This window comes from Macrobrachium nipponense, chromosome 38 (genome assembly GCF_015104395.2).
Source record: "Macrobrachium nipponense isolate FS-2020 chromosome 38, ASM1510439v2, whole genome shotgun sequence".
In the NCBI taxonomy this organism is placed as follows: Eukaryota; Metazoa; Arthropoda; class Malacostraca; order Decapoda; family Palaemonidae; genus Macrobrachium; species Macrobrachium nipponense.
In genome coordinates this window covers 22405927-22433586 of record NC_061098.1, presented here as the reverse complement: position 1 = coordinate 22433586, position 27660 = coordinate 22405927, and the positions used below count along the sequence as shown (strand labels likewise).

At 41.5% G+C, this 27660-nt stretch overlaps 1 protein-coding gene across 1 annotated transcript in view; it reads left to right on the top strand.

Moving 5' to 3' along the window:
• The window catches only part of LOC135209772 (protein dopey-1 homolog), a 101531-nt gene that overhangs the window by 34898 nt on the left and 38973 nt on the right, over positions 1–27660 (top strand). Inside the window, 4 exon segments of the mRNA XM_064242555.1 lie at positions 18340–18407; positions 21369–21534; positions 26231–26420; positions 26634–26809. Of these exon segments, the coding sequence (XP_064098625.1) occupies positions 18340–18407; positions 21369–21534; positions 26231–26420; positions 26634–26809 (600 nt within the window).

Below are 27660 nucleotides of genomic sequence, written 5' to 3'. Positions count from 1 at the left end.
CCTGAGAAGAATGCAATATGTCGCACAGGCGGCCGTCATTGTTGTCAGGAGGACTTAGATGATGATGGAGTTTTCTCAGGATCGTTTGCAAATTAAACAAGATTCGTACGAGCTCTCATTCATTGATTAGAGCTCTTCCAAATAATAGAGGCATAGAATACGGCCTTATATCCAAGAGAATAAAATTTGAGGGATTCTCTTCGATCCTAGAGTTTTCATTGCGATCTCTTTCGACTAATACTAATTCGTGTTTATTGACGAAAAGAACGAAGAGGGCAAGATTTCCATTCTCTCTCAGAATCGGAGAGGAAAGAATGTAGTAGCAAGACTTGCTGTATACGACTACTGAATGACATGTCATATACCCATACCAGAGTTGCCTTTGTGGTTCGCTACGGAATTATCTATATCCTTACAGGTTTTTTCCTGGTAAGGACTTCGCTTAAAAGGTTTGTTACGACAATACCTACTCAGCTTCGGTATTTAACAAAGGTTGTTTGGCTTAAATTTGCATTATTAAGAGCTTCCTTAGGCTCGAGAATAATTTTATTATATTCCTTCATTGAATGAAGTAACTGGCAACTCATGATGAATGCAGTCAGGCAGCGAGCGAGACTGCCGGGCTGTCATTCTAAGGCCAATACAGTACCATCCGGTTCTCGGTCATGAGTAGTCGTTTACATCTCTCTCTCCAACGGGATCGAATGGTTAACCGTATATTCCCCCTACAATCATGGACTTAGTCTCGAATGGAGGAGATAGTTAAGCTAACACAAATAAATATTGTCTACCTTTTTGCTAAGAGCTTTCAATAAAAAGAGATATTATAACCTTTCAATGCTGTTTACCGTAGGTAACATTATTAAAGGATTCTAACGCAGTAGAACATTATATTATATAATGCTCTCATGCTTACGAAAGCATGGCTTATTAGAATACATGCTTAGTGAGAAGATGGATGTAGTAGACAATTCACTTTAAGACTACGGTATGGTCAAGTCTTTCGAGAAACGCACACAACCTTTTTAGAATCGGATATTGCTCAAGAGAAGATGGATGAGTGGGATGGGAAACATTCTCTTCGTGACAGAAATGGTTTCCCTGAATGGACTATACTTCGTATATAAGAGTTTTTTTTTCCTACTAAGAACGGAATTACCGTATATACTCGCATATTATGCGACTTTTGAAACCTAATTTTGAAGCTAATTTTGAAGGGGTCGCATCATACACGCGGTATAAAATTAGCGTACCGTCTATGCTTTCCCAAATCGGCAGATTGCGATAGTTACTACCGGAGGAAAATAGTAGATCTTTTAAAAAGTTATGTACTTCACTATATCCAATAATATTGTATGCATTCTCATATTACTATTGTATTTTAAAATACAAAAGAGCGATCGTGTGCCATTTGCATTATTTTGGTTTATACAGCATGTTTAACTGTTCTAGACTAACCATCTATAATTTCCAAATCAGTTGATTAAGGCACAATACCGAAGGAATGTTTACTTTTTGTTTTACTCAGTAAAAGAAACATTTGTTACTTGAACTATTATTTTTATTTTAGGATACGCAGTTAAGTGAAAATTTATTAAAGTAAAAAAAAATGCATAAAATTAATAAACTAAAATCCTCCAAAGTCGCTCTCCGTGTCCGTATCATCAAATACTGCTCTGAATTCTTCGCCATCAAGGCAGTCATATTCGTCATCTTCCAGATCTTTGATCATTTCATCTTCATATGGAAGGTATAGTCTTGTCACCGTGGCGAGCTCTCTGGCGTGGCTTTTAAAGATCTGCCCTTATGCTAATTTTACAATAACAACAACTGCCCGTGTTTGACAGACCTTTGAATGTCCTTGAGACAAACCCCGAGGCTATAATTATAAGATTATAAGGGGTTTTAATGTATGACACTTACCTGGCAGGTATATATATAGCTATATTCTCTGTTCCACCTGGCAGAAATTTTCAAAACTCGCGGCAAACGCTAGTAACCTATTAGTAGTTCAGGCAACCACCACCCCGTTACCGTGGCGCTAGCGCTAGGAACCGTTCCCAATTGGGCCAGATTTTCTCTGCCAGCCGAACCGGCAACATTGTTGGTGGTTCCCTGCTAGAATTTTCATTCTCGTTGCTGACTTTTCATGGATTTTTGGTATTGTACTCGGAAACGTTAGCTTGGCATTCGCTTTGGATTGTTCTTTAAAAGATGTCTGATTCTGGAAGTATGTTTAGAGTGTGTGTAAAAGAGTGTGTAAGGTAAGATTGCCGAAAGCTTCGGTCGCACCCTCATACATTTGTAGAAGTGTAGGGAGAATGGTGTGTACTTGGGAGAATAGATGCATTGAATGTGAGAATTTATCAGAGAAGGAATGGAAGATATTTATGAAATGTGTTGAGAGACTTGAGAAAGATCGTGTAAGGAGGTCTGTTTCTCGTAGTGAGAAGTCAAATTCTTCTAGTAAAAGGAGTGAATGTATTTCCTCTCCAGCTCCTTCTAATGTAGAGTTGGTAGTTCCTTCTCCCAGGTATCTCCTCGCGCGCTGCTGTATCGGAGGAGGCGAACGATACAAATATTGTGAAGGTGTTCGCTGCCCTTGCGTCCATGGGCGACCAAATACAGCGACTTACAGATAGAGTTAGTGCTTTCGATGTCAGTGAAAGTGTAGTGGAGGGGGCGTCTGATCGTCTCTCTCGTGCTCCTAGACCTAGACCTCTGTCAAGCTCCCAGACCCAAGGGAGAAGGCATGTCGACAGTCGAAGGGAGGCGAGAGAGGTTTTGCCCGCGGTCAGGCAGTCCCCTTCGAAACAGTCCTGTTGCAAGTTCCCAGGCTGTTGCAGTTCGCCGCAGAAAAAGGCGTAACTGGGAAGTGTGCGTCTCGGAAGGTTCGACTTCCGAACGAGAACGTCGGTACGCAGTGGTGTCTCGCCCCCTCAAGAGGACTTTCAGGACATCAGCGGCTCTCGAGAGACAAGATCGTGAGACTTGGAGTAGTCCTGAGGTGTTGTCCTCCTCAGAAGACGGGGACGCAGTTCCGATCAAGAGGAAAAAGTTGTTTCGTGCTAGAGAAGACTCAGGACGCACTGGCGCTATACGTCCTTCTCGGCCTGGTATGGCGATGGGAGAATCTCCTCCGTCTTCTTGTGTATCTTCCCTCGTCTTTCTCCGTCGGGTAGAGTGCAAGATCGCTCTCCGTTAGGTCGCAGTCCCGCTCGTAACTCCTCCTCTTTCGTCGTCTACCATTCAGGAGGATAGTACGAAGGGTTTGTTTCTTAAGGGAAATGCAGTCCAAGCTGCAGTTCTGGTGAAGTCCTGGGATCCGCCTGAGCAAGCATCTTCGAGGCGTAAGGATGATTTCCTTCCCATTAAGTCTTCTAAAACGAAATACAAGGACGCGTCGCCGAGGACTCAGGCGCATCTAGCGCTAGGAAGACAGCGATCGCTTGGTTTTGCAGGATGCAGAACACAGGAAGAGAATGCTTTCGGAGGAAGCAGGACGCAAACATCAGGACGCGGAACTAATTGTGGACGCAGGACGCAGGCGACAGGAAGCAGGCGTCGCTACGATGGACGCAGGACGCAGGCGGCAGGACATCGAGAGGCGACAGGACGCAGATTCTTCGGTGGCCGCAGGACGCAGGCGGCAGGACGCTATTCCGTCAACGAAGCGTCAACTCGACAATGAGCTCCAAGACATTTCTTCAGCAGAAGAAGAATTGGAATTAATGGAGGAAAGAATACGGAACCTTCTTCAGATTATAAGGTTCTAACTTCATGTCTTATGGCTATTTTTGAGGGGGATTTAAACCGACAGCTCCGTTATCCCCCTTATCTCAATTTTCCAAGACTAGGACTCCAAAGAAGTCCTCTTTCCTGAAGATGACGATGTCAATTTCGGCGAAGAAGGCCCTTCAACGGGTGAATGACTGGATGAAGGAGAAGAAAGAAGCGGGAAAATACTCTTTTCTGTTTCCACCAGCTAAGTTAGCTTCTAAATCAGGAGTATGGTACGCTACTGGAGAAAGTCTAGGCCTGGGAGTACCTGCCTCCTCCCAGGGGGGACGACTCCAGTATAGTAGACAGCTCACGCAGACAGGCGTTACAGTCTGCTAAGGTCTGGTGGACGTCTTCAGAATTTGACCATCTTTTAAAGGGATTTTAGGAGGGATTTTTAGGACTTTCGAAGTCTTCAATTTCCTGGATTGGTCTTTGGGAGCACTAGCGAACTCCCTAGAAGAAGAGGACTCGCAGGATTTAGAAACAGCTAAGAGCATTATGTCCTGCATGGACAAAGCTCTGAGAGACGGAAGAATGAACTGGCTTCGTTATTCACAGCAGGAGTACTTAAGAAGAGATCGCTGTTGTGTTCTTTCGCTTCTAAGGAGTTTCGAACTCTCAGAAGTCGGAGTTGCTGTTCTCTCTCTGTCGAAACAGCTGTTTCCTTCAGAGGTGATTAGGGATATAGCTCTCTCCCTTTCTCAGAAGGCCACTCAAGATCTTCTCTCGTCTTCAGTAAGAAGTTCTTACCACCCAAGTTAGTGAAGAAGACTCCAAAGGATACTAGGCCTTCGCAACAGCCCTTTCGAGAAGAACATTCGCTCGACCGCCTTTAGGGGTAAGAGAGTTCCCTCTAAAAGAGAGCCAAGACTCCCTCTAAAGAATGAGAACTCAGTCCTCCAGACGACAGTGGGAGCCAGACTTCAAGGTTTCTGGGAAGTTTGGCAAGATATGAAGGCAGATCCCTGGGCTGTCAACGTAGCTCGGGAAGGTACAAGATTCCTTTCTTGAAGAGACCTCCTCTCGCAACATCTCCGAGAGCCCTCGGGGCAAATTACAACGATTTAGAGAAGAAAGCTGCTCTGTGGGAGCAGTAGCTTCCATGCTGGAGAAAGGAGCCATAGAGCCTGTTCTGGATCACGAATCTCCGGGATTTTACAACCGTCTCTTCTGGTTGCAAAGTCCTCGGAGGTTGGAGGCCAGTTCTGGACGTAAGTCAACTGAATCTTTTCGTAGAAAAGACCAAGTTCACCATGGAGACGAACGATTCAGTACTGGCAGCGGTACGTCCAGGGGACTGGATGACGACCTGGACTTACAAGACGCATACTTCCATATTCCGATTCATCCAGGAAGCAGGAAGTATCTAAGGTTTGTGATTCAGGACAGGGTCTTTCAGTTCAAGGCCCTATGCTTCGGCCTTTGCACAGCCCCTCAAGTTTTTCACGAGGATGATGTCCAATGTGGCGAGATGGTTACATTTAAGAGGGATCAAGAGTGTCTTTTTATCTGGACGACTGGTTTGATAAGATCCCACTCAAGAAGTCAATGTCTGGAGGACTTGAGTCAAACCATTGGACTTAGCAAGAGACCTAGGTCTGGTAGTAAATATGGGAAAGTCTCAATTGGATCCCCAGCAACGGATAGTTTATTTGGGATTCAGATATCGGCAGTGACTTTTCGGGCTTTTCCGTCCCCCGAAGGCAAGCCCAATGCATTCGGAAGGTGCAGGCACTTTCTAAAGAAGGACAGATGCTCAGCAAGAGAGTGGATGAGTCTACTGGGAACACTCTCTTCGCTAGAGAGGTTCATTTCTTTAGGAAGGCTGCACATGAGACCTCTACAGTTTTTTCCTGAAAGGATTCATGGCCAAGAAAATTACAACCGGATTCCTTCCAGTTTCTAATTCCGGCCGAAGTAAAGGAGGAATTAAAGTGGTGGCTAACTCCAGGCAGGTTAGCAAGAGGGATGTCGCTTCAGCAGAAGAGCCCAGACCTCGTTCTTATTTTCCGCGCGTCGGACGTGGGTTGGGGGAGCGACATTAGGCCTCAAAGAGGTGTCGGGACTTTGGAGCAAGGAAGAGACAAAGTGGCACATAAACAGGAAGGAACTGATGGCAATTTTCTTGGCTTTGAAGCACTTCAGAGAGTTGATTCGAGGACAAGACGGTGCAGGTCAACTCGGACAACACCACGGCGCTGGCATATATCCGGAATCAAGGAGGGACTCATTCCTTTCCCTTTACAAGCTGGCAAAGGAAAGGAAGTTCTGCTTTGGGCGGAAGAGGAAAAGGTCGTGGTACTCACCAGGTTTATACAAGGAGAGAAGAATGTGGGTGCGGACCTGTTGAGCAGAAGAGAACAAGTTCTCTCGACGGAGTGGACTTTGCACATGGAGGTTTGCCAGAGCCTGTGGAAGTTGTGGGGCCGTCCAGTAGTAGATCTGTTTGCGACAGCCAGAACAAAAAGGTTACCAACCTATTGCTCTCCGATCCCAGACCAGGAAGCAGTGGCGGTCGACGCATTCTGATGGATTGGTCAAACTTAGATCTGTACGCTTTTTCCTCCGTTTCAAGGTACTGGGAAAGTGATGAAGAAGTTCAGGGAGAGCCAGGGGACGAGGATGACCTTAATAGCCCCGTTTTGGCCGGCCCAAAGTTGGTTCACAGAGGTACTGGAATGGACAGTGGATACGCCAAGGACTCTTCCGCTAAGAGTAGATTTACTCAGACAACCCCACTTCGACAGGTTTCACAAGATACCCTCGCTCTGGGTCTGACTGCGTTCAGGACTATCGACGTTTTGGTCAGAGCGAGGGGATATTCTAGAGAGGTGGCCAGTGCAGTGGCTAGAGCCAGAAGAACCTCCACAATCACAGTATATCAGTCGAAGTGGGACAATTTCCGGAAGTGGTGTAAGAACAGGAAAGTGTCTTCATCCAGTACCTCTGTGACCCAAATCGCAGATTTCCTTCTATACTTGAGGAAGGATTTACGCTTGTCAGTTTCGACAATTAAAGGTTATAAGAGTATGCTAACCTCAGTGTTTAGACACAGGGGCCTAGACATCTCGAATAACTTGGACCTTCGAGATCTGATTAGGTCATTTGGTACGAAGAAACAATCACAATGCAGGCCACCGGCTTGGAACCTTGATGTGGTCTTGAAGTATTTAACTTCTAGCAATTCGAGCCTTTATTTAGAGGAAGCCTCTCTGAGAGACTTGCTAAGAAAGACTATCTTTTTAGTAGCATTGGCAACTGCTAAAAGAGTTAGTGAGCTTCAGGCATATCGAAGAAGGTGGGAGGAGAACATGGCAACGCAGTGTGTTCATTCCAAGAAGGTTTCTTGGCCAAGAATGAGAATCCAGCTAATCCTTGGCCAAGATCCTTTGAAGTTTTGGGTTTGGCTGAGTTAGTGGGTCACGAGCAAGAAAGAGTTCTCTGCCAGTGAGAGCGTTGCGGTGTTATACGGAAAGAAACAAGAGGTATCAGAGGAAGTCTGATGCTCTGTGGTGTTCAGTTAAAGACCCCCAGCAGACCCATGACGAAGAACGCTCTAGCCTTCTTCATGAGAGAGTTAATTAAAGAGGCTCATATGCTGTGTCAAAGAGCAGAACTTTGGTATTTTTGAAAGTGAAGGCTCATGAAGTCAGAGCAGTGGCGACTTCATTAGCTTTTAAAAAGAATTTAGCCCTCAAGGAAATTATTGAATCCACATATTGGAGAACTAATTCAATATTTGCGTCTCATTATCTTAGGGATGTTCAGACAACCTTTGATAATTGTCAGACGCTAGGTCCATACGTGTCCTCGGGTACAGTATTGGGCAAAGGAGTTACTACCCCCCTAACCTTCATTTTAAGCTAGTGGATTTTATTAGGTGATGGTGTTTTTTGTTTATTTGTCGTCTGAGAAAAGTGTGGGGGCGGTACTTTTCTCAGTCTTGTTAGTATTATCGGTGATGGTGTTGTGTGTAGTTCAGGTAAATGATCTTTTACTAGCTTGAATGCCGTGGCATAAGAGGGCTGTACGGATCTGTCAACACTTGGTTCACGTCCAGTTTTGTCAGTTTCCAGTCTTAGCATTCTTCAACATACAGGACACTTCCTTGTTGAGAGCTACTAAGGTTTAAGCAGGCTTAGAGGCAGGACCTATGAAGTCAGCTACTTAGCAGGTAAGGAACCTAGAGTTTTAATAATATTTTAATTTTAATAATATTTTTATACTCTAAGAATGTTGCTGTCTTTGACCCACCTCCAAATGTGTCAATCAGCTATATATATACCTGCCAGGTAAGTGTCTCCATACATTAAAAATGAAAGTTTTTATGATAAAACAAAGTTTAATGTATACTTACCTGGCAGGTATATATAATTTAATTCCCACCGCCCGCCTCCCCTCAGGAGACAGGGTTCAGAGAAAATCTGGCCCAATTGGGAACGGTTTCCTAGCGCTAGCGCCACGGTAAGGGCGGTGGTGGTTGCCTGAACGACTATTAGGTTACTAGCGTTTGCCGCGAGTTTTGAAAATTTCTGCCAGGTGGAACAGAGAATATAGCTATATATATACCTGCCAGGTAAGTATACATTAAACTTTGTTTTATCATAAAAACTTCATTTTCATTCCCAGGTACTTTAATCTCCTTCCTATTCGGCCCTGCTCTCTCTCTCTCTCTCTCTCTCTCTCTCTCTCTCTCTCTCTCTCTCTCTCTCTCTCTCTCTCTCTCTCTCTCTCTCTCTCTCTCTCTCTCTCCTCAGCTGTCCGAGCGAGAGCTTTTTTATGGGACAACATAGGCCCGCATTTCGCATTTTCCATACCTAATTATTTTGTATACGATTGCCCTTTCTCGGCTGTGAAGTTGATGTCTATCCATGGCTGTGAGATGACCAGGAATAACTTGTAGTCGGTGTCAGTCACTCCACACTTCAGTCAGGCCAAAACTTTGCCATATCGCATTCAAGCAATATTCAGTCATTGTTTCCTATCTATTATTTTGTCAGAGAGAGAGAGAGAGAGAGAGAGAGAGAGAGAGGTTTGTTTACGATTGTTTATTTCTCACTCGTCAAACTTACTCTGTTATGCTTTATTTCATATTGCCTTGCTCACCAATTTATTCTATACCTACGATATTAAGAAATCAAGATATGTGTAGAAGGGAGAACTGCCTCCAGACTGTACAGTCAGTATGGATTTAAACGCACTTGGAACTGGTTGAAATATTCGCAACAGCACCAAAATGAGATGCCATGGTGATAGAAAATCTGACTCCGTTTCTTGTTACTACATAAAAAAAAACTTTATCAATCTTGAACTTACGTAATTATTTAGAATTCTGCGTAACGGAAAAGATAATATTTGATATCTGAAATGGGAGAAATGGTTTTATCTCTGTTGTTGTTATAAATTTGGCAGATATGCGATCAAACACGTGGGAGGTCCAAAACAGCTCAGCCAGAGAGCTCAGCTCATTTTGTAAATACTATTGTTTGGCGTGCTAGGGTTACCCAATTCATTTGGGTGTGCGCTGCAGCTGCTGCTCAAATAATCGCATTTTTCTTACTAATCCCAAGAGTTGACCATGGAAAATCCCAAGATTAACCAAAAATCCCAAGATAATAAAATAACTGACATATGCCAAGCCTTGGAGTCGTAAATATTTACTCTGTCTGTCTATCAGGAAAAGATACTGATAAATTGAATTGACGTATCTTTTCTGAGAGAGAGAGAGAGAGAGAGAGAGAGAGAGAGAGAGAGAGAGAGAGAGAGAGAGAGAGAGAGAGAGAGAGAGAGAGAGAGAGAGAGAGAGTATATTGCAGTGTATTCATGCTTGTTAAAAATGTCCAGTACGGATAATTCATATCTGGAGGAAAAAAAAAATATGAATTTTGTTGCTGTCAGTCGCATGGACTAAATTTACAAAGAGCAGGGAACAAATCTTGACATTCCTCGAGAGATAGAGAAATGAACCAAGGCCATCTAGGATGAACTCTCTCTCCCCTCTCAACTATACTGTAAGTGTTAACTTGAGTCTCTGAAACCAATAGGTATTATCACACGCGCAACTGTATATGTGTGTGTGGGCATACTGTTAAAAAATGTGCTGTACCTACAGGTAATAAATACCTACATCTTGGAAGATAAAACAAACAAACAAATTTTGTTGTTGTTAGTCGCCGGGGATATAAAGGTTGTGACCAGCAGCAGAAGATTAACATTTTTTCCAGAGATTTAAAGAGTTGAATTTGTTTTGAAGCTATGTCATCCGCGTTAGTAAATAGGTATCATCTTCTAAAGAAATTGTTTTTCTTTTCTTTGCGGAAGAATCTTCAAACCATTTTGCATTCAAAGTAATGAGAAGGAATCATTCTATGCTTCATGTAATCAGTAAAATACTTACACTAATAAAAACTAAAACTACGTATTGTATGTAAAACACACATCATCGTTAGCTTCGCGTGTGTAAACTTTTGTTCTATTCTAAGAAATTCACAGAGTAGTACAACTATCACCTGATTGGCTGGTTGGTAGCCATGGAGATCTGTTATCCAATGATTGCCCTCTGCTTCTGTTCTATGTAGTATAGACATATGCCGTGGATGGCACTAGGTTTGAACGTTACCATGTTCGTGATTTTCTGACTGCTGACGGCAAAAATTACTCAATAATTTTCTTTATATAATTATTTCTTGTGAAAACAATAATATAATATGATCATTTTAACTTTAATGTATAGTGGTATGAAAAATACCAGTGTGTCGTAGCGATGCGTCATCAATATACTCTTAGTGGTATGAAAATACCACATGGTGTTGTAGCGATACGTAATCACGAAGTACAAATCCTTTTCCCATCCTCAAAATTTTACGACTCTTCAACTTCAAGATCGATTTGGTGAAATATATTATATATACTTATTGTTAAAATTCACAAGTTGAACTGCAAAACATTATTATATTTTGATTGTCATGTACATATATTTTTTGCGTTTTACGGAATGTTTGTTTTGAAAATAATAGCTATTAGTGAACATATGATATTAATTGTCCCACAATTTTGTTATAGGTGATCTTAGTTATCTCACATTCATTTAACATTATTATATTAATATTTATTTAAATAAACTGTAATTAATAAATAACAATAATGAAAAACATAAAGGGAAAAAATGTTTTTGCTGCAGTAGTGATGTTTGTTTGATCATGCATCTGACCTCACATTTCCGAAATCTGAAAAATTCCAAAAACCGAAACATCGGAATGTGTGTGTACTGCACATTTTTTTAAACACGCACACAATGTCTACACATTTACTGATAACCGTTGGTGAAAGACTCAAATTACAGTATTTATTCCTGAGAGAGAGAGAGAGAGAGAGAATGATTTAGGACTTCAAGGCGTGTTATTTTTACAATTATTTTATTATCTTGGGATTCTTTTTTAATCTTGAGATTTTCTATTCAATTCTCAAGATTACTAGTAAGAAAATTACTGAAATTTGACTAGCAGCAGCACACATCTGAATGACTCGGCCATTAGCATGCTAAACCACCAACCTTATGAACTGATGCTCTCGGAAAAGGAACTCGCATGATACATGAGATACATGACAAAACCACTGTTTATTGGTGAAAATTTGGGGGTCGCATGATATGCGAGATCGCACGTTACTCGAGTATATACGGTAACATGTGAAAGGAGGTCGGGTACCATAAAGGCACAGATGTTCTGGCACATAACATAAAGAGAATTAGAAGAAAGCGCCAGCCTGGCGCAAAGCGCTAGAAGCGCCAACCTGGCGCAGTGCGCCAGAAGCGCCAGCCTGGCACAATGGGCCAAGAGCACCATCCAAGATATTTTCTCGTTTTAGCGAGTTATTAACCTAAGAATCCAGTAGCCTCTCGGACAGCAGGCTCGGTAACGGCAAGAATCGTTCTGATTTCGTTACCCCTTTTTATCACTTAGGCCAATTCCACGACTCTCTCATATCGCAAAGATCATCGAGAATCTCTTTTTTCGCTCCTGTTCGCGTTAAAAAAGAGAACCTATTTGGAAAACAGACAGGGAACGTAACGATCCTTAAGAGGTTCGATGCAAGATTTTGCATGTCCGTGAGAACCTTCTCGATCGACGATAATAACTGTTAACGTATGTCTAACATTTATTGGAAAGAGTTGTGAGAATCTGCGGAAAGTCTTCTTCATAGATCTCTTAGCAAGGTAGAAGACGGACAGGCTTCCTATAGAATGCTTCCTTTTCCTCGAACCAAGAGAGGTAGCAATATACGCCATCTTTATTTTATAGAAAGGGGAATATACTTTAGTCTTTTTTTTCCCCGCCTAAAATATAAATATAAATTCTTTACAGAATTTAGATAAAGGGCGTCAAAGAAGAGAGTATATAATTTATGCCTCATTTTGGCCTCAGAGAGGTTGGATTCACAGAGGTCACGTTCTTCTCACAGTATGTTTTTGGAAGTCTTTTCCAAGAGAGTCTGGATATTCTATCAGCATCTATTATTAAATGGACCTTAACAACCTCTCCACTCTGAGTCTGTCTGCATGCAGACTGACCAGAAGTGGACATAAATGAGAGGATTTTTCAAGGTAGATGACAATAGTCATGGCCTAGACATAGAATTGCTGCAGATCGTGCTAAGAGGAATGAGGAAAACTGTCCTCTTCCGATACCTTTGTGAACCACATAGCGGTTTTTTCTGGTTTTCCCTTTCAGAGGGAAGAATCACCTTTGTATATATCTGCTATCAAAGAATGCAGTAAAAGGCTATACTCTGTCTCTACAAAGGGAATTGGAGATAGCAGAGGATTAAGATCTTTGGGATCTTATACGATACCTCAATATGACAAGAGTAGGATATCATGTACTTCTAATGGGATCTTTTTTGTGGCCACAGATTCCATGTTCCGACAAGATGGAACTGCTGCTCATCAAACTTCTTTGAGAAATTTTTATGAGGGAATTCTTTGTTTCTCTGGGTCCTAAACGACCAAGAAGACAAGTGAATTTTTTGAGCATTGGAATCTCGCATCAGATTCTATGGAGACTAGACAATGGGTTCTTGCCAGCATAGTATGTCGGGCAAAAGAACTGAAACCCCCTATTCCTGATTCAATGTTTTCAGATAGAGGTTTCGTTGTCCAGGCAGAGTACTTACGTTTTCATCTACAGTAGAATGGTTCAAACGTTTGCCTACAGAGAGTCTTTGGTATGCGATGACGGCTCGAAATGCTTCCCAGAAGGTGTTCAGAGGGATACAATAAAGAGCTAGAAATCAGGAGTACTCCCAATTTCAGCTCGGAGTCTCCTTCGACTTCCAGGCTTCTTCCCTTCCTTCGGGCAAGGATAGGGAAGATTCTGCAACGAGACACCCCTTCAACATGTAAGAAGAGATCTCGTGAGCAACGGAAGTATTCAAGAAGGACCCTCCTCGGAGGAAGACTCTTATCTCTCGTACGGTTAGATATCCTATCGTCTACTGGATGTAGCTGATTACAATCACCTCCCCTTACCGGAGAGACCAAAAGCTCAAAGTGAAAGAATTTCTTCCACCCTTCTCCAGTCTCCTGATAAACGATTGTGGATGTTCAGGACTTTCGGACAATGTAGCGCCAATCAGGCGCCAAAATACCAGAACAGGCGTAAAGACGCCAGAGGAAGACAGTCCAAATAAACACTGTCATTGTCTGATGAGGAGAAGGAGCGTGCCTCCAACCTGGCGCAGATGCGCTAGAGGCAAATAAATCGGGAAAAGTGTCCGATGTAGGCATCGCCAGTTTCCTCAAGACTCTTAACGAGCTCGAAGCTCCAGCAAGTGGGGAGAAGTCAGCCAGGCGCCAGGCGCGAGGCTCCAGGCAGGCGCAAGGCGCTAGCCAGGTGCGAGGCGCCAGCCAGGCGTGAGGCGCCAGGCAAGCAACATGCGCCAGCCAAGCGCGAGGCGCCAGCCAGGCACAAGCCAGGCTCTAGGCTTCATCCAGAAGAGATCAATTTCAAAGAAAGCCTTGGTCTTCTTTGGAACAGTGTGATCTCTAAAGCAGCACTTAACTAAGTAACTTGATGATTCCTTCAAACAGCTGAGAATTAAAAGCGCCTGAAGTGCGAGCTTTTAACAATTCTTGTTCTTTCCATAACAATATGTTGTGAGAGACATATTAGCTGTAATTTACGGCAGATGCAACTCTGTGTTGTCTTCTCTTTGCACGAAGGAGGTCAAGTTGACCTATGAGAGATCCTTCTCTCTTGGTTACATGTCTACGGATACGTTGCTGGGATAGGGAGCCGACATTGATCCTTAACTAGTGAGTTAAAAAATTTTATTTTAACATAAGTATACTATTTTCTTTGGGTTATTTGAAATGAGTTTGGGGATAGCTCTTTTCAAATTAAGCACAAAACCCTCGTGTTAGGAATCAGGTGATTGGGATCGGTGTTGTGCTCCTTAATTATGCCAGTTAGGCATAGGTGTGTTGTCAATTTGTAAGTGGATAAGACCCCATTGACAAATGCCCACTAGATTCTGTCAAGTAAGTGGATAAGACCCCATTGACAGATCTACAAGAACTCTTAGCCATAGCCTCTTAATGAGAGAATGCCTTGATGAAGTCATTGGGCTTCAGCACGGCATATCATTCCCGTGCTGAAGCGTGGTGACGGGCAAGAGGGCTCTCGAACTGGGGAATTTTTGTTTTTCCTCAGTTTGACTCTAAATTTCTCTCATCCTATTTCTATTACTTATAATTGTTTCATTCTTCTTCATATTTATCAACTTTCTCCAACCTTGCTGTCAAAACTCTTACCCATTTCACTGTCCAGATGATTTTTTGGGGGGACATCATATCCGGGATTGGAAATTTTTTCAAAATCAATTGTGGGAGCTGTGGTGGTCTTGCCAACTACCCGATAATGTTTGGACACCTTGGAATGTCAGTATTTCCATACTGGCATGCGGGACTATTCTCCAACCAAAACTTGGCCTTCGGATTCCAGGGGTTGGCCGGTTTCATAGAGATAGGACTCTCGGCATTCTGTCCGGTTTGCCTGCAACTATGATTAGAGTGGGGATGATTGTATTCCTGTAATGCTCTCAGTCCCATCAAGCGGGTTTGGCATACACTTGAGCCACTCTAATCATAGTGGTACCATCCCTTTGTGGTAGGGTAGGGAGTGGACATTTGGGAAGCAGCTCTCGCAGGTGTCATTGGTGGAGAAATTAATTTCATGAAAGGGTAAGGGGTTCTCTTTTGGGATGTCAGACAGTCTTAATTTTTTTTTCTTTCCCCCAACTAATTTAATGACGGAAATTAATGCTTCTAATACCCCTGGATCGAATGGCGAACCTCAGACACTGTTTGACGACCTCTGCTAATTTAATTAAGGGAAAACTCTGTTGATGACCTCGGAACTAGGAAGGACCATTCTATTGATATTCCAAAATTGAGTAATCTGGGTAACGCAAGGATACTTCGAATCCTTCATGTTACCCAAATTCCAATAGAGACAAATTATGATAATATATATAAAGAATTTAAGTGTTATGGATCTATAACAGAAATAAGAATGAAACTGGAAGATACAAAATGGGATTCATGGATATCTTACAATAGTCATGATGAAGCATTTAATGCAATATGTAATGTTAATAATATCAAAATTAATAACTTGAATATAATGGCTGCTCTTTGCGACAAGGTACCAAAGGATTTGGATGTTTATAGACCTGCGGACTGGTTTGAAAAAGATGCTGATTTAGTTATGCCTTCCCAGAGGAAGCCAAACCACCGATGTGGCTTGTAGCTGAATCTCAGGGGGTTACAGGGAACTATTTCAAAATATGCAAATTAATTCAGAAAAAAGTAGGAACTATTGCACCTGGAGATATATCTCGTTTTGGAAAAAAATAGTTACCTTATCCATGCCAAATCATGCACACAGTCTGTAATACTATCCAACCTTTAAAACAAATGATGATGATATTAAGTTAGATGTCAAACCCCACCTAAATTTTAGCTACGGAAGGGGAGTAGTTTTTAACAAATGATCTGTATGAATTTACAGAGGAGGAGATACTGGCCATGTGTCCACTATAAATGTATGGAAATTACACGTAAAGTCCCGGGTACATCAATGATTATCCTTACTTTTCCAGGATGCTGGTGTACCTTCCGTATTATTATTGAAAATGAAGTTATTAAAGTTCGACCATTCAAGCAGAAGCCACTGCAATGTTTTAATTGTTTTAAATTTGGACACCCGTCAAAGTTTGCAAAAACACGAAAATGTGTGGTATTTGCCTCTAAATCTTACCATGGAGAATAAGTGCACTTGATGCCAGGTGTTTAAATTGCAGCTCAAATCATAAATCCACTGACCGGAGCTGTGAGCTGTATAAGTCCGAAGAAGCTGCCCTTAACAAATCCAATTTAGAACATATAAGTGTGGGATATGCCAAAAGACTATTAGATAAATCAAGTAGTTATGCAAAGGCACTTAAATCAAACCCACCTAGCACTGCCAATAGTTCTATAAAAAGAAATATACCATCCAATGATAAAATGCTGCATGATGAGGTAAGCATATTGCCTTCTGAGGCTTTGCCACAATGTATTAACAGTGGGGCATTGCCCATCCCCCGTACTACCTTCGTCCCCCATTACAATTAGTAGTAAAAAACCTCTCTCAGGCCATGTCCTTGCCTGATTTGATGGAGGTTCCACTTAAAACCAACTTGCCTGGTGCACCTGTTGTGGGGAAGGTGCAAAAACCTAGAAGCCCACCATCCTATAATCGAAAAAGAGAGAGACCTCCATCTCTCTCACCCCCTTCCATACAGAAACATTAAAGCTATGACGTCAAATAAATTTGATGTTTTTATCTGTTGGTGTTCTGATCAACTGGAAGATAACTTGAATAAATCAGAAATTCAAGTTGAGGTCCACCATCCGCCTCAACAAATAGATCAAAAGGACACAAAGAAAAAGACAACGTAAAACCCAATATATCAAGACCATCTCTAAAGAAACCTACAGGAAAATAATGTTAGATTAAAGTTGCCAGTGGGAAGACCTCATCCAAGATGTCTTCCAGAAGTGATCCATAGTTTTCTCCTCCATTTTGCAGTGGAATTGTCAGGGTTTAAGGGCCAATATGAAGAACTTAAGCTACTAATTCATGAGCATTCCCCCATAATTTGGTATGTCTACAAGAGCAGCAAACTTGATGCTAAATATCCTTGTCCTCGAGAGTATATTAGCTATAGAACACCATATAATCAACAAGCAGGGAGCCATGGCGGAAGTCTCATTTACGTTCGTCGAGATGTTCCCAAATATCTTTGTCTATTCGTACACCTCTGCAGGCAGTGGTTGTACAGATTGATATAGGAAGAAAATATACAATATGCTCTCTGTACCTACCTCCAAATGATAATATTTTGTATGATAATTTAGTAGAGGTGATTCAACAACTCCCCCAACCTTTTCTTCTTATTGGAGATTTGAATGGTAGACATCCTTTATGGGGCGATGTTTTAGCAAACAACAAGGGGCAATATTATATCATCAATTGTGGAAAATGAGGATGTTGGACTCCTTAATACAGGAGAGCCACACATTTTTTCATGTCCAGACAGGTACCTTGTCATGCATTGACCTATCAATCGCAAGCTCTAATTGCCTTCTCGATTTCGATTGGAGGACATTAGATGATTGGCATACTAGTGATCATGCCCAATCATTATAAGCACCAACAATGGTCCACCTTCACAGAGATCGCCACGATGGAATCTTGACAAGGCAGACTGGGGTAGATTTCGTGAGCTAAGCGAAATTGAAGGGAATGCAGAACAGTTTGAAAATATTGATGATGCCATAGACATGCTGAATGGAACCCTTCATACAGCAGGAGTCAATTCAATTCCCAAAACAACAGGGTTATTCAAACGACGACCAGTCCACTGGTGGTCTTCAGAACTAACTGCCCTGCACAGAGCCACAAGAAGGTCTTTAACCCGATTGCGCAGACGCCGTACTGAGGAGAATTTAATTACATACAAGAAATGTAGAGCACAGTTCCGTCGTGCCATGAAAGAAGCTAGGCGCCAGTCTTGGGTGTCTTTTGTTTCCTCCATTAACAGTAGAACACCACCATCTTCTGTGTGGAAGGAAAGTGAAAAAAGATAGCAGGCAAATTCACCCCAACCCACCACCAGTGTTGAAGGTGAATGATCAGTATGTGACTGGAGCAACTGACGTTAGCAATGCCCTGGGCGTATCATTTCTCAACAAATGTATCACGCAAGTGTGAAGCAGCTCCTGGTCACCCGTTTTAGGAGCTAATGAAGAAAATAAGAAAATTTTGTTAAACTTTTGCAACAGGAAGGGAAGAGTCATACAACTCTCCTTTTACTGAAAGAGAATTTGACTCCGCACTTGCTACATGTAATGATACAGCCCCTGGACCCGCTGAAATTCCATATGCAATGATTAAAACAATGTACCTGTTTAATACCAAGTTGTTTATTTTTTTAAGCATTATTAAACAACAGAATATGGGATGATCATAGGTATCCAAGTGTTTGGGAACTAGCCATTATTTTAGCCTTTTTAAAACCTGGTAAGGATAAGTTTTAGCTGCAAACTATCGACCAATTGCATTGACCTCTTGTTTATGTAAGATCATGGAGAAGATGGTCATGTAAGACTGGTATGGTACCTGGAAAAGAAGGGTATTTTATCACCTATCCAGTGTGGATTTAGAAAAATGCATTCAACGACTGATGTGTTGATGCGACTGGAATCCTCTATTTGTGAAGCCTTTGCTTCCAAACAGCACCATGTAACAGTCTTTTTTGATCTTGAGAAGGCATATGATACTGCATGGAGATATGGTATACTTAAAACCATTCATGAATTGGGGTTACGAGGAGAGTTTACCATTGTTCATTCAATCATTTGTTTCACATAGATTTTTTAAGTCAGAGTGGGGGAAACTCTATCAGAGAGGAGATGTCACGAAGAAGGAGTTCCCCAGGGTAGTGTGCTAAGTGTAACACTATTTGCACTAGCCATTAATGGGATATCCTCTGTCATTCCCCAAGATATTCTCTCAACATTATTTTTGTAGATGATCTCTCCATATCATTTGCTGGATCTAGAATGTCGATGGTTGAGAGAAAACTACAACTCTCAATTGACAAAATTATTCAGTGGGCTGATATGAATGGATTTAAGTTTTCGACAAACAAAACTACTGTTGTCCATTTCTGTCGTATTCGGGGAGTACATCCTGACCCGGATATATACATCAAAGGCCAACGGATCCCATGTGTAAATGAAGCTAGATTTTTAGGTTTGATATTTGATTGCAGGTTGACATGGGTTCCTCACTTAAAGGCGTTAAAAGTTAAGTGTCTTGAGGCTCTGAATCTTTTAAAAGTATTGTCACATACATCATGGGGGGCAGACCGCAAAACTATTTTAAAATTATACAAGGCCTTAATTTTTTCTAAAATTAGTTATGGGTGTGAAATATACTCCTCAGCCACCCAAGCAGATTAAAGGTATTAGATTCTATACACCATGCTGGTATTAGACTGTCTACTGGAGCGTTTAGAACTTCGCCTATTCCAAGTCTCCCTTGTTGACGCTGGAGAATTAACTTTAGACCTTTACCGAAAGTCTTCTATTATTCGGTATTGGTTTAGGTTGCAAAGACTTCCCAATTCTTTAGCTTGTCAGACTGCAAACTTTGTAAGGCATTTTAGATATTTTGAGTTACACCCAAATCTCCTCAACCTTATGGTTTTCGGGTAAAACAATTAATAAACGGTCTTGATATAGCAAGAAATAGAGTTCTTCCATTCAAGATATCAGCAACCCCTCCATGGAAATTACCAGATATATCTTTTTGTAATATTTTATTGGTATAAAAAGAACATGACTGAATTAGAAGCCAGGTCTCTCTTTCTGAACATGTCGAAGAACATAAGGAATCTACTTTTATATTTACAGATGGCTCCAAATCTGATGCTGGCGTTGGATTTGGAGTATATAGTGGTTCTTTTAATTGTAGAGGTGCACTTCCTCTAGTATCTTCCATATACTGCAGAACTATATGGCATATTAACCGCTATTGAGAAAATAGCATTAAAAGATGAGGGCAATTTTACCATTTTTAGTGATGCAAGAAGTGTCCTTCAAGCTTTAGAAGTTTTTTTAATTCTAGTAACCCTTTGGTTTTAAAGATTTTAGAGTGGCTTTTTATTATTGGTCTGAAAGGCATAACTGTTCGATTTTGTTGGGTTCCGGCACACGTAGGTGTGTGTGGAAATGAGGAGGCAGATTCACTGGCAAAGAATGCTGCAGCTGAGTGCTACCAAGAAGGTATCCATTCCATGTAATGATTTTTTACCTACAATTAAGAATTTTATTTGTAATAATTGGCAAAAGCATTGGGAAAGCTTAGCCGATAATAAGATGAGAGAAATAACAAATGTTATATCCCCTTGGAAATATAACGTGATGCCCCGAAAGTGGGAGACTACTCTTTGTCGTCTCCGAATTGGTCACACTCGGATGACACATGAGTTTTTGCTAGCTGGCCAACACCAACCATATTGTGACGACTGTTTGATACCCTTGACCGTGAAGCATTTGTTGACTGAATGCCCCACTTATAGCACGGAAAGAAATAGATATCTGTTTGAGGCTCGAGGTGAGGATGGCAGGTTCATCCTTGCCAAGATTCTTGGACATGATGTGTCATACAATGCAAGTGGCATTTTTAGATTTATTTCAGAAGCAGGTCTTCTGAAAGCTATTTAACTTTTACAATGATATTTGCTTTTATGGTTTTAATTGCATATAATTTTATTCTTTATTTATAATAAACGATATCGGCGTCAATGACCTTCGATGTCAGGATGCCAGAGAACTAACAATCATTCATTCATTCATTCTTAGCCATAGGTCACATCCTCGCTGAGGCTCTTGAGACGAAGCAGACTACTAGCAATAGCTAGGAAGTCAACCGTTCGTCGAAACACATAGGAACCAAGGTTTTATTTATTTATTACCTACAACGTATGTTGTTTACCTGTCTAATCAGTAAATAGCTGTCTCTTGCCCTCCACCGAGGGGTGCCAATCAGCTAAGTATATATCTGACAGATAAGTTGAATGTATGAAAATGATATTGTTATGATACAATAAAGTTTCATACATACTTACCTGGCAGATATATACGATTATGGCCCACCCAGCCTCCCCGCAGGAGACAGGTGGAAGAGAAAATCTGTCCTTAGAAGGTAATAGTTCCTATTCCTGCCACCCAGCGGCAGGCCGGTAGATCACCTGACCTACCTACCTGTAGCGTGTGCCGCGAAATTCGAATTTCTATCGGGGACGACGGAGTCTATAGCTAAGTATATATCTGCCAGGTAAGTATGTATGAAACTTTATTGTATCATAACAATATCATTTTTCAAAGAAACATGATGCAACCTAAATTGTTTATTGTACTAAAACACATTTTTTGGGTTAGTACATACTGTATATGTTTTCTTGTCTCTTTGCAGGTTTATTTCCATTGTTCAGCAGTGCTGCAATGAATGTCAGATCTGCCCTTTTAACTGTGTACGAAACCCACTTTGTTCCTTTGGGACAAAGACTCCGTCCTGGACTCAATGGGTTTTTGTCAGGTATTCTGGCGGGGTTGGAAGAGGGTTCTGATCATTTGGAGAGGTATGTCTGTATTGAACACTTATTTTTAAATATTGTACTCTTTGATTTGACCATCTTTTCTAATTGGTTATAATTTTAAATACAATCCACTTTTGAAATGAAATATTTTTTAGTTTTAGCAGAGTAGTATTGTGATGTGTGGTTATAGAATGCTAAGATTCATGGCCAGTGTTTGGTGATGATATTATATTACAAATAAGTAAGTGGGGGAGAGATGTGGTGTTCAGTGGCTGGAATAAAAGTAAAAAACTTAGAGAGACTACTATGTAATATGTTTTTAACCCCTTCACCACTGGGGGGGGCTGCGCTGGGTCTGGGTGCATGTCACAAGATGGATCAGTTATGAACCGCCAACCTTCATCGACAATAGTTTCAATGTCTTCCAAACACTCGTTGTCACTGTCATCCTCTAAGAAACTATCACTATAATCATCTGATAGATTTGCCAGGTATTCAGACCCTGACTCTGAAACACTATCATCTGACATGATACTAAAAAAAATAAATACCTGCAATCAAAAGGGAAAAAAGTTTAGAATTCAAATTTATTATGGTTTATGGACAAGATCGTGATCATCCTTCTCAGATAATAGCCTGAAGTGCACTCGCATGTGTTGGCCAGTACCCCTCCTAATATCCCATATGAAAATGACGTCACGACGTCCATCGGACGCTCATTGGCTAGAATGAATTGTGGGTGGAGATTCAGCACCTCTCTTGTACACAATACTGTGTCTGGAAACCATCCAACCTGAAGAAAACAGTTTTGCTTTTCGAGGAGGTATGAAAGACGTATAAGCGTACGTCGCGGTCTTTTATTACTGAACCGTAAAAGATGTACATGTGTACGTCCCAGTGCTGAAGGGGTTAATGTGTAATAAAAAAGGATGAGGAGTACAGTAGTTAGTCAGAAAAGCAGTAGACATGGAAATTAGCAGTAGTAATATGAGTTGGAAGGCGTAGGAAGTCTTAGAGAAAGGGTATAGAAAGGGCTTATAACTGATGAGAGTCCAGGTTGAGTACAGAAGACAGGGGAGAGATAACTCATTTTACTTCTAACCTCACAAAGGGAAAATTGATGTAAAAGTATTTAAATGATAATGTGAAGAATTGTGTTGTCTAAGAGTTTTTTTAATTTTGTAAAAATTGTTTGTTCATACGCAGAACAAACCTTCGGTCTTAACAATAGGATAACCCTCTAGCACCAGCTGGGAACCAGTTAAAAACAATCAAAGGTTGTAAAGCAAGTAGTCTGTGGCATTTGGCAACCCATATGTCTACATGGTGGAAACTGGTCAACGACCAAGCTTGGGACCTCCTGATACATCAGACTTTCTTTGACTGCCTTGGAGAGTAGTCGTGTTACGCTCTCCTTCCCAAGCCAGTTGCCTTGTTTGCCTTTTATTTTTTTGCTTTTTTATAGTGGATGTGTGTATCTGTTTTGTAATCATTGATTCCTCAAAGAGTTTCAAGCCTTGGGATTTCCATGTTCCAGGTTTTTTGCTTCTTCTGTTACTGATCCCTATTCAATTTGCAGTAGGTGCCGTATGATCTTTTATTCTGCAGTCTTCCCCCCATATTTGCCGGGGATGCATACCAGACTCCCGTGAATAGTTGAAACCCCTTTAAAAATGCCTAAAACCATCTATTTGGTTAAAACTAGAAAAACGCACTAAAATTGTATATATGTACCTGGCCTTTTTATTAGTTTTATCACAAAAAGGGCATTATATGATGAAATTGATAAAAATACAGGCATTTGTGGATATTGCTCATAGAGAAATACAGCAAATAGGTGAATTTCCACAAATAATGGGGGTATAGGTTCCAAACAGAATCCGCAAATATGTGGTTCCGCGAATCTGGAATTCAAGAATACGATGGGTTCACTGTATCACTAATCTGTACCCGGAATGTTATTCCTGGCCTATATCTCAGTGGAGGGATTTCTATAAGGAGAGGGATCAATGTAAGGTGTTGACTTGTCCTTCTTGGGAAGGTTTTTCACCTCCCCAAATGGACATTTCGGCTTCTTCTTCCAGTAGTTTTCTAGTCTTCCTCCTGCATCTGTTGTTCCTGTGTCCCCGCCCTTTTCTTTCATTGATTTGTCTTTGGAAGTATTGGGCGGTGTAGAAGATAGTTTTATGTTTAATGAAGCCCCTTCTTTTGTGGGAGACGATCACATTCCCTTAGGAGAGGAGGCTCCCCTCCAGCTTCCTTTGTTTCATATTTAGAGTCCAACAAAATGACCCCGATTTGGGTGTCCCTAGGCCTACTGGGTTCACCCTCTTTGGATGGTTTGCTGGTACATTTCTTGTCTGCTCATCAGCCTCCCCCAGTCCCACTGGCAGTCCCCCCTCCTCCTGGCCTACACTACTCTGTGTGTGTGATGCCTTCAGGTGGGCTGGAGCCATCGACAATGTTGTCTGCTTGGTTGCTTCTTATCTCCCCGCCAATGAGGCCATTGGCTCGTGCTGACATGACCAATGTCGTGACGTCACTCCCAGCTTCCACTCAGCCTATGACGTCGACTGCGGTGTTGGTTCTCCCTCTGTCTCAGGCCGTGACGTTATTACCATTCACGTCTCTGTCATCTGCTCAGCCTCCTTCAGACACGTTCTTTCAGGTGATGTTTGACAATCTGGACTTCGTTTTTCTTGAGAGATATGCAGTTCTCCCTACTAAGAGATGGCATAGAAGAAGAGGGCTTTCCCCTTCCTCCTCTCCGCCTAGCAAGAAGTGATGAAGTCTCCTACTACTTGCACAAGAGTCAGACGTTGGAGGATTCAGGACTTTCTTGTTTCTTCTTCTGGGAATGAGAGGAGTTTCACAGTCTTCTTTACCTGGACGTGTGTCTCCATTGCACTTACACAAACTTGTTTTAGTTTGTGATGGGCCCCCATCTTCACAGCCTACTAGAGTTCACCATAAGGTTGATAGCATTGATCAAGAGTTTGAAATTGCCTTCCACTCAGTTGTCTCTGGCATCTGGGATTTCTCATATGGACGTGTGGGTGATGATGACGGTCGATGACGTGAAACGCTTTGGGTCCGTGGACTTGCGACTCAAAATCTTCTTCTTCCAAGATGATTAGACTCTCTAAGTCTCCTTCACCTAAGAGTTCCTGATATTGTCATTCCTCATCTAGGGATGTTGACCTTCAAGGTCAGTCTCCTTCTTCAAGATCTTCCTGTGCTCGTTGGTCTTTTATCCTGTAACCATGGGCGTGATTCGTTACATGGCCGTGAATGAGTGCATTTGCATGGCTGTGTACGTGAGTCGTCTCACAGCCGTGTATGTGAATCATCTCATGGCTGTGTACGTGAGTAGCCATCTCATGACTGTGTACATGGGTTGTCTCACGGCTGTGCATGTGATTCGTCTTGCGGCCATGTACGTGATTCGTGTCGCAGCCGTGCACATAAGTCGTCTCGCAGCTGTGTGAGTTGTCTTGTGGCCATGTACATGAGTCATGTCATGTCTGTGTATATGTCGTCTCAAGGCATTGTACATGAGTCATCTTGCAGCTGTGTACGTGAGTCTTCTCACGGTTGTACATGTAAGTCTTCTCACAGTTGTACACGTTAGTCTCTGCTTGGCTGTGTACGAGGTACATAACATGGTCGTGCTCATAGTTTTCTTCATCAAGGAAAGGTTCATGATGCATCTCCTGATCTTGAACCCTCTTGGTTCAAACGTTCAGGGTACCATTTCTTCCAGTGAGAAACGTGATGCCCAGCTCTGTAGGGAGACCTCTCCCCTGGCTTTAGAATAGGATGAGGTTCTTTCTAGACCTTCCTCCTCACGTCATCGTTCTCCTATGGTGGAGCCAGAGGAAGTGGAGAACACTGAGTTTATGCCTTCTTATTGGAGGTTGTTGATCTTGTCCGTGAGTTCAGTAACCTGGAAGGGAGGACACAGGCTCAATCTTCGATGACCTCTACTGGCATAGAAGCTTTGCTCGTCCCAAAGCGGGATTCTAGAACTTTGTTTGATCTCCCGCTTTTGGGACATGTGTAGTCTATTTTGAAACATATGAGTGACCTGGTTTCGGATAGAGATAGCTCATTTCGATCCAGTTGGTCATCTAAGTTCCTCTCCTCCTCTCCAGCGTCAAGGAAATATTATTCCACCAACATTGCTCAGTTGATACCATGCCACTCTAATTCTGATTTGATGTGCCTTAAGCCTAGACTATCTCGGGATCAAATAAGGTGTGAGTGCCTGTTGTTTTCCACCCAGGTGGCCTCTGCTATGGAGTCTACTGTTTCCTCCGTCTTCCAGACTGTGTTGTGGTCAGACTTATGGTCCAGTGCAGTAGCCACGATAGCTTCATGCCGCTCCGAAAGTGAGTCAGTTAGCTCTACCTCATTTATCAGACAACTGAAGTCTGGGGCTAAGGCCATTTCATATGTAGGCTGCCTCAGCGGGACTTTGTGGGGAAACCTCCTCCTGGCTAGAAGGGATTCAGTGGGCAGAAAACTGTGCAGGAAAAGTAAGCAGGAAGATGTGGTAGGCTGATAAACCTGGTACTACCCCTATTTTATTTTTATTAACTGCTGAATGAACTGGTTGCTTGAAACTTAAACTATGTGAATGATAGGTAAGTTTAGAAGCAACAAATTTTATTATGAAAATTTGACGTTTTTCCTAAAAAAAAATTGTTTTTACTGTAATTTACCTTCTCACCTGTAGGACATCCCAGCTATTAACACGAGTTGCTGAAGGTGTTGGGAAGGCAGAATTTTTTGGATGTTTGTGGGACTGTGTTTGGGGTAACTCTGGCGTTCGTCTTCCTGCCATCACCCACATAATGGCATGTTTTAATAAAAAACTGTCAACAGAAGACCAGCTACACATTCTTGGTACCAATATTGATGTAATGGTAAGATTTTGTATTTGTTCATGTATGTCGTTATTAGAATTATTTAGTTGTTTTCATTCTAGATGTGGGGAATTATTAGTATGGTGCTGAGAATGTTTGTGGATGTTCTGGATATATTTTCAAAATGACAGTTTTAGTACTATACTGAATAATTATATACACAAAGAATTCAGGTCTAGGAAGCACTGAGATGATTTTTTCATATGCATGCAGGTATCAGCATTGTGCCAAGCCCTTGAAGACAGTAGTGTCTTGGTACAACGAGCAGCTCTTGATTTGACCTTGTCAGCACTTCCCATGCATAATACACAACTACTAAGACCAGATCTTGTAAGGATTATCACATCTGCCATTTTGGTACTCTTGAGAAGAGATATGTCTCTTAACAGGTAAGATGATGTTTCATTCATATGTACAGTACAATGATAAAACCTTTTAGTATAGTGTTCTAGTGTTCAAGGATTTGTTAGATATTTACAGTATGTTATAGGGTTTTAATTAGAAGTTTGTGTAAAGATAATAAAAAAATCTCTAGCCTTATACAGCTACTTTATTTACAGAAAACTCATGTATGTTAGACAGGCCAATTTTTTGTAACAGTACAAACTTACCTATCCAATCAGCTAACTTGACCCTAGAACATACTCTCATAAATCAGATATTACTCTAATCTTTATCTTTTATTTAAATTCTTATGATAACCATCCAATCTTCCTTAACCTAAATGCCTTAACCTAAGTAACTTAACACTAAGATATTTGAGTCTAAATGTTTTAACCTAATAATTCAATGCATGTCTTACAAAAGCCATAAAATGCATAGAAATAAAATTTCTGACACAGAAAAGAGACAGGTTCACACAGCAACCTGTTCATACACGAGAAATGATGCAGAGCACCTTGCGCCACAAAGAGCTTTGGTATCTTCAAAGGCAGCTAATGAGAGAAGGAAACACTTTTTACGATATCATGACATATTTTGATCAGCTGTTCAAAGGCATTGAACATAATGACATGTATTAATGTATTGCTTTTGCACAAGTAGCACAACAGCTTACAAGCACACGATTACTTGCCTACCCATGCAGCTTTTACCATACATTATTTTAGTGGTGATGTGTTGTTCTCAGCCCCATAAAAGTAATAACAAAGCTGTAACCAAGATGACAAAACAGCCCTCCCCACACAGCCCTTCCAGCTCTCTTTTCCTACCTTCCCCGGAAAGTTTATGCCTACCACTC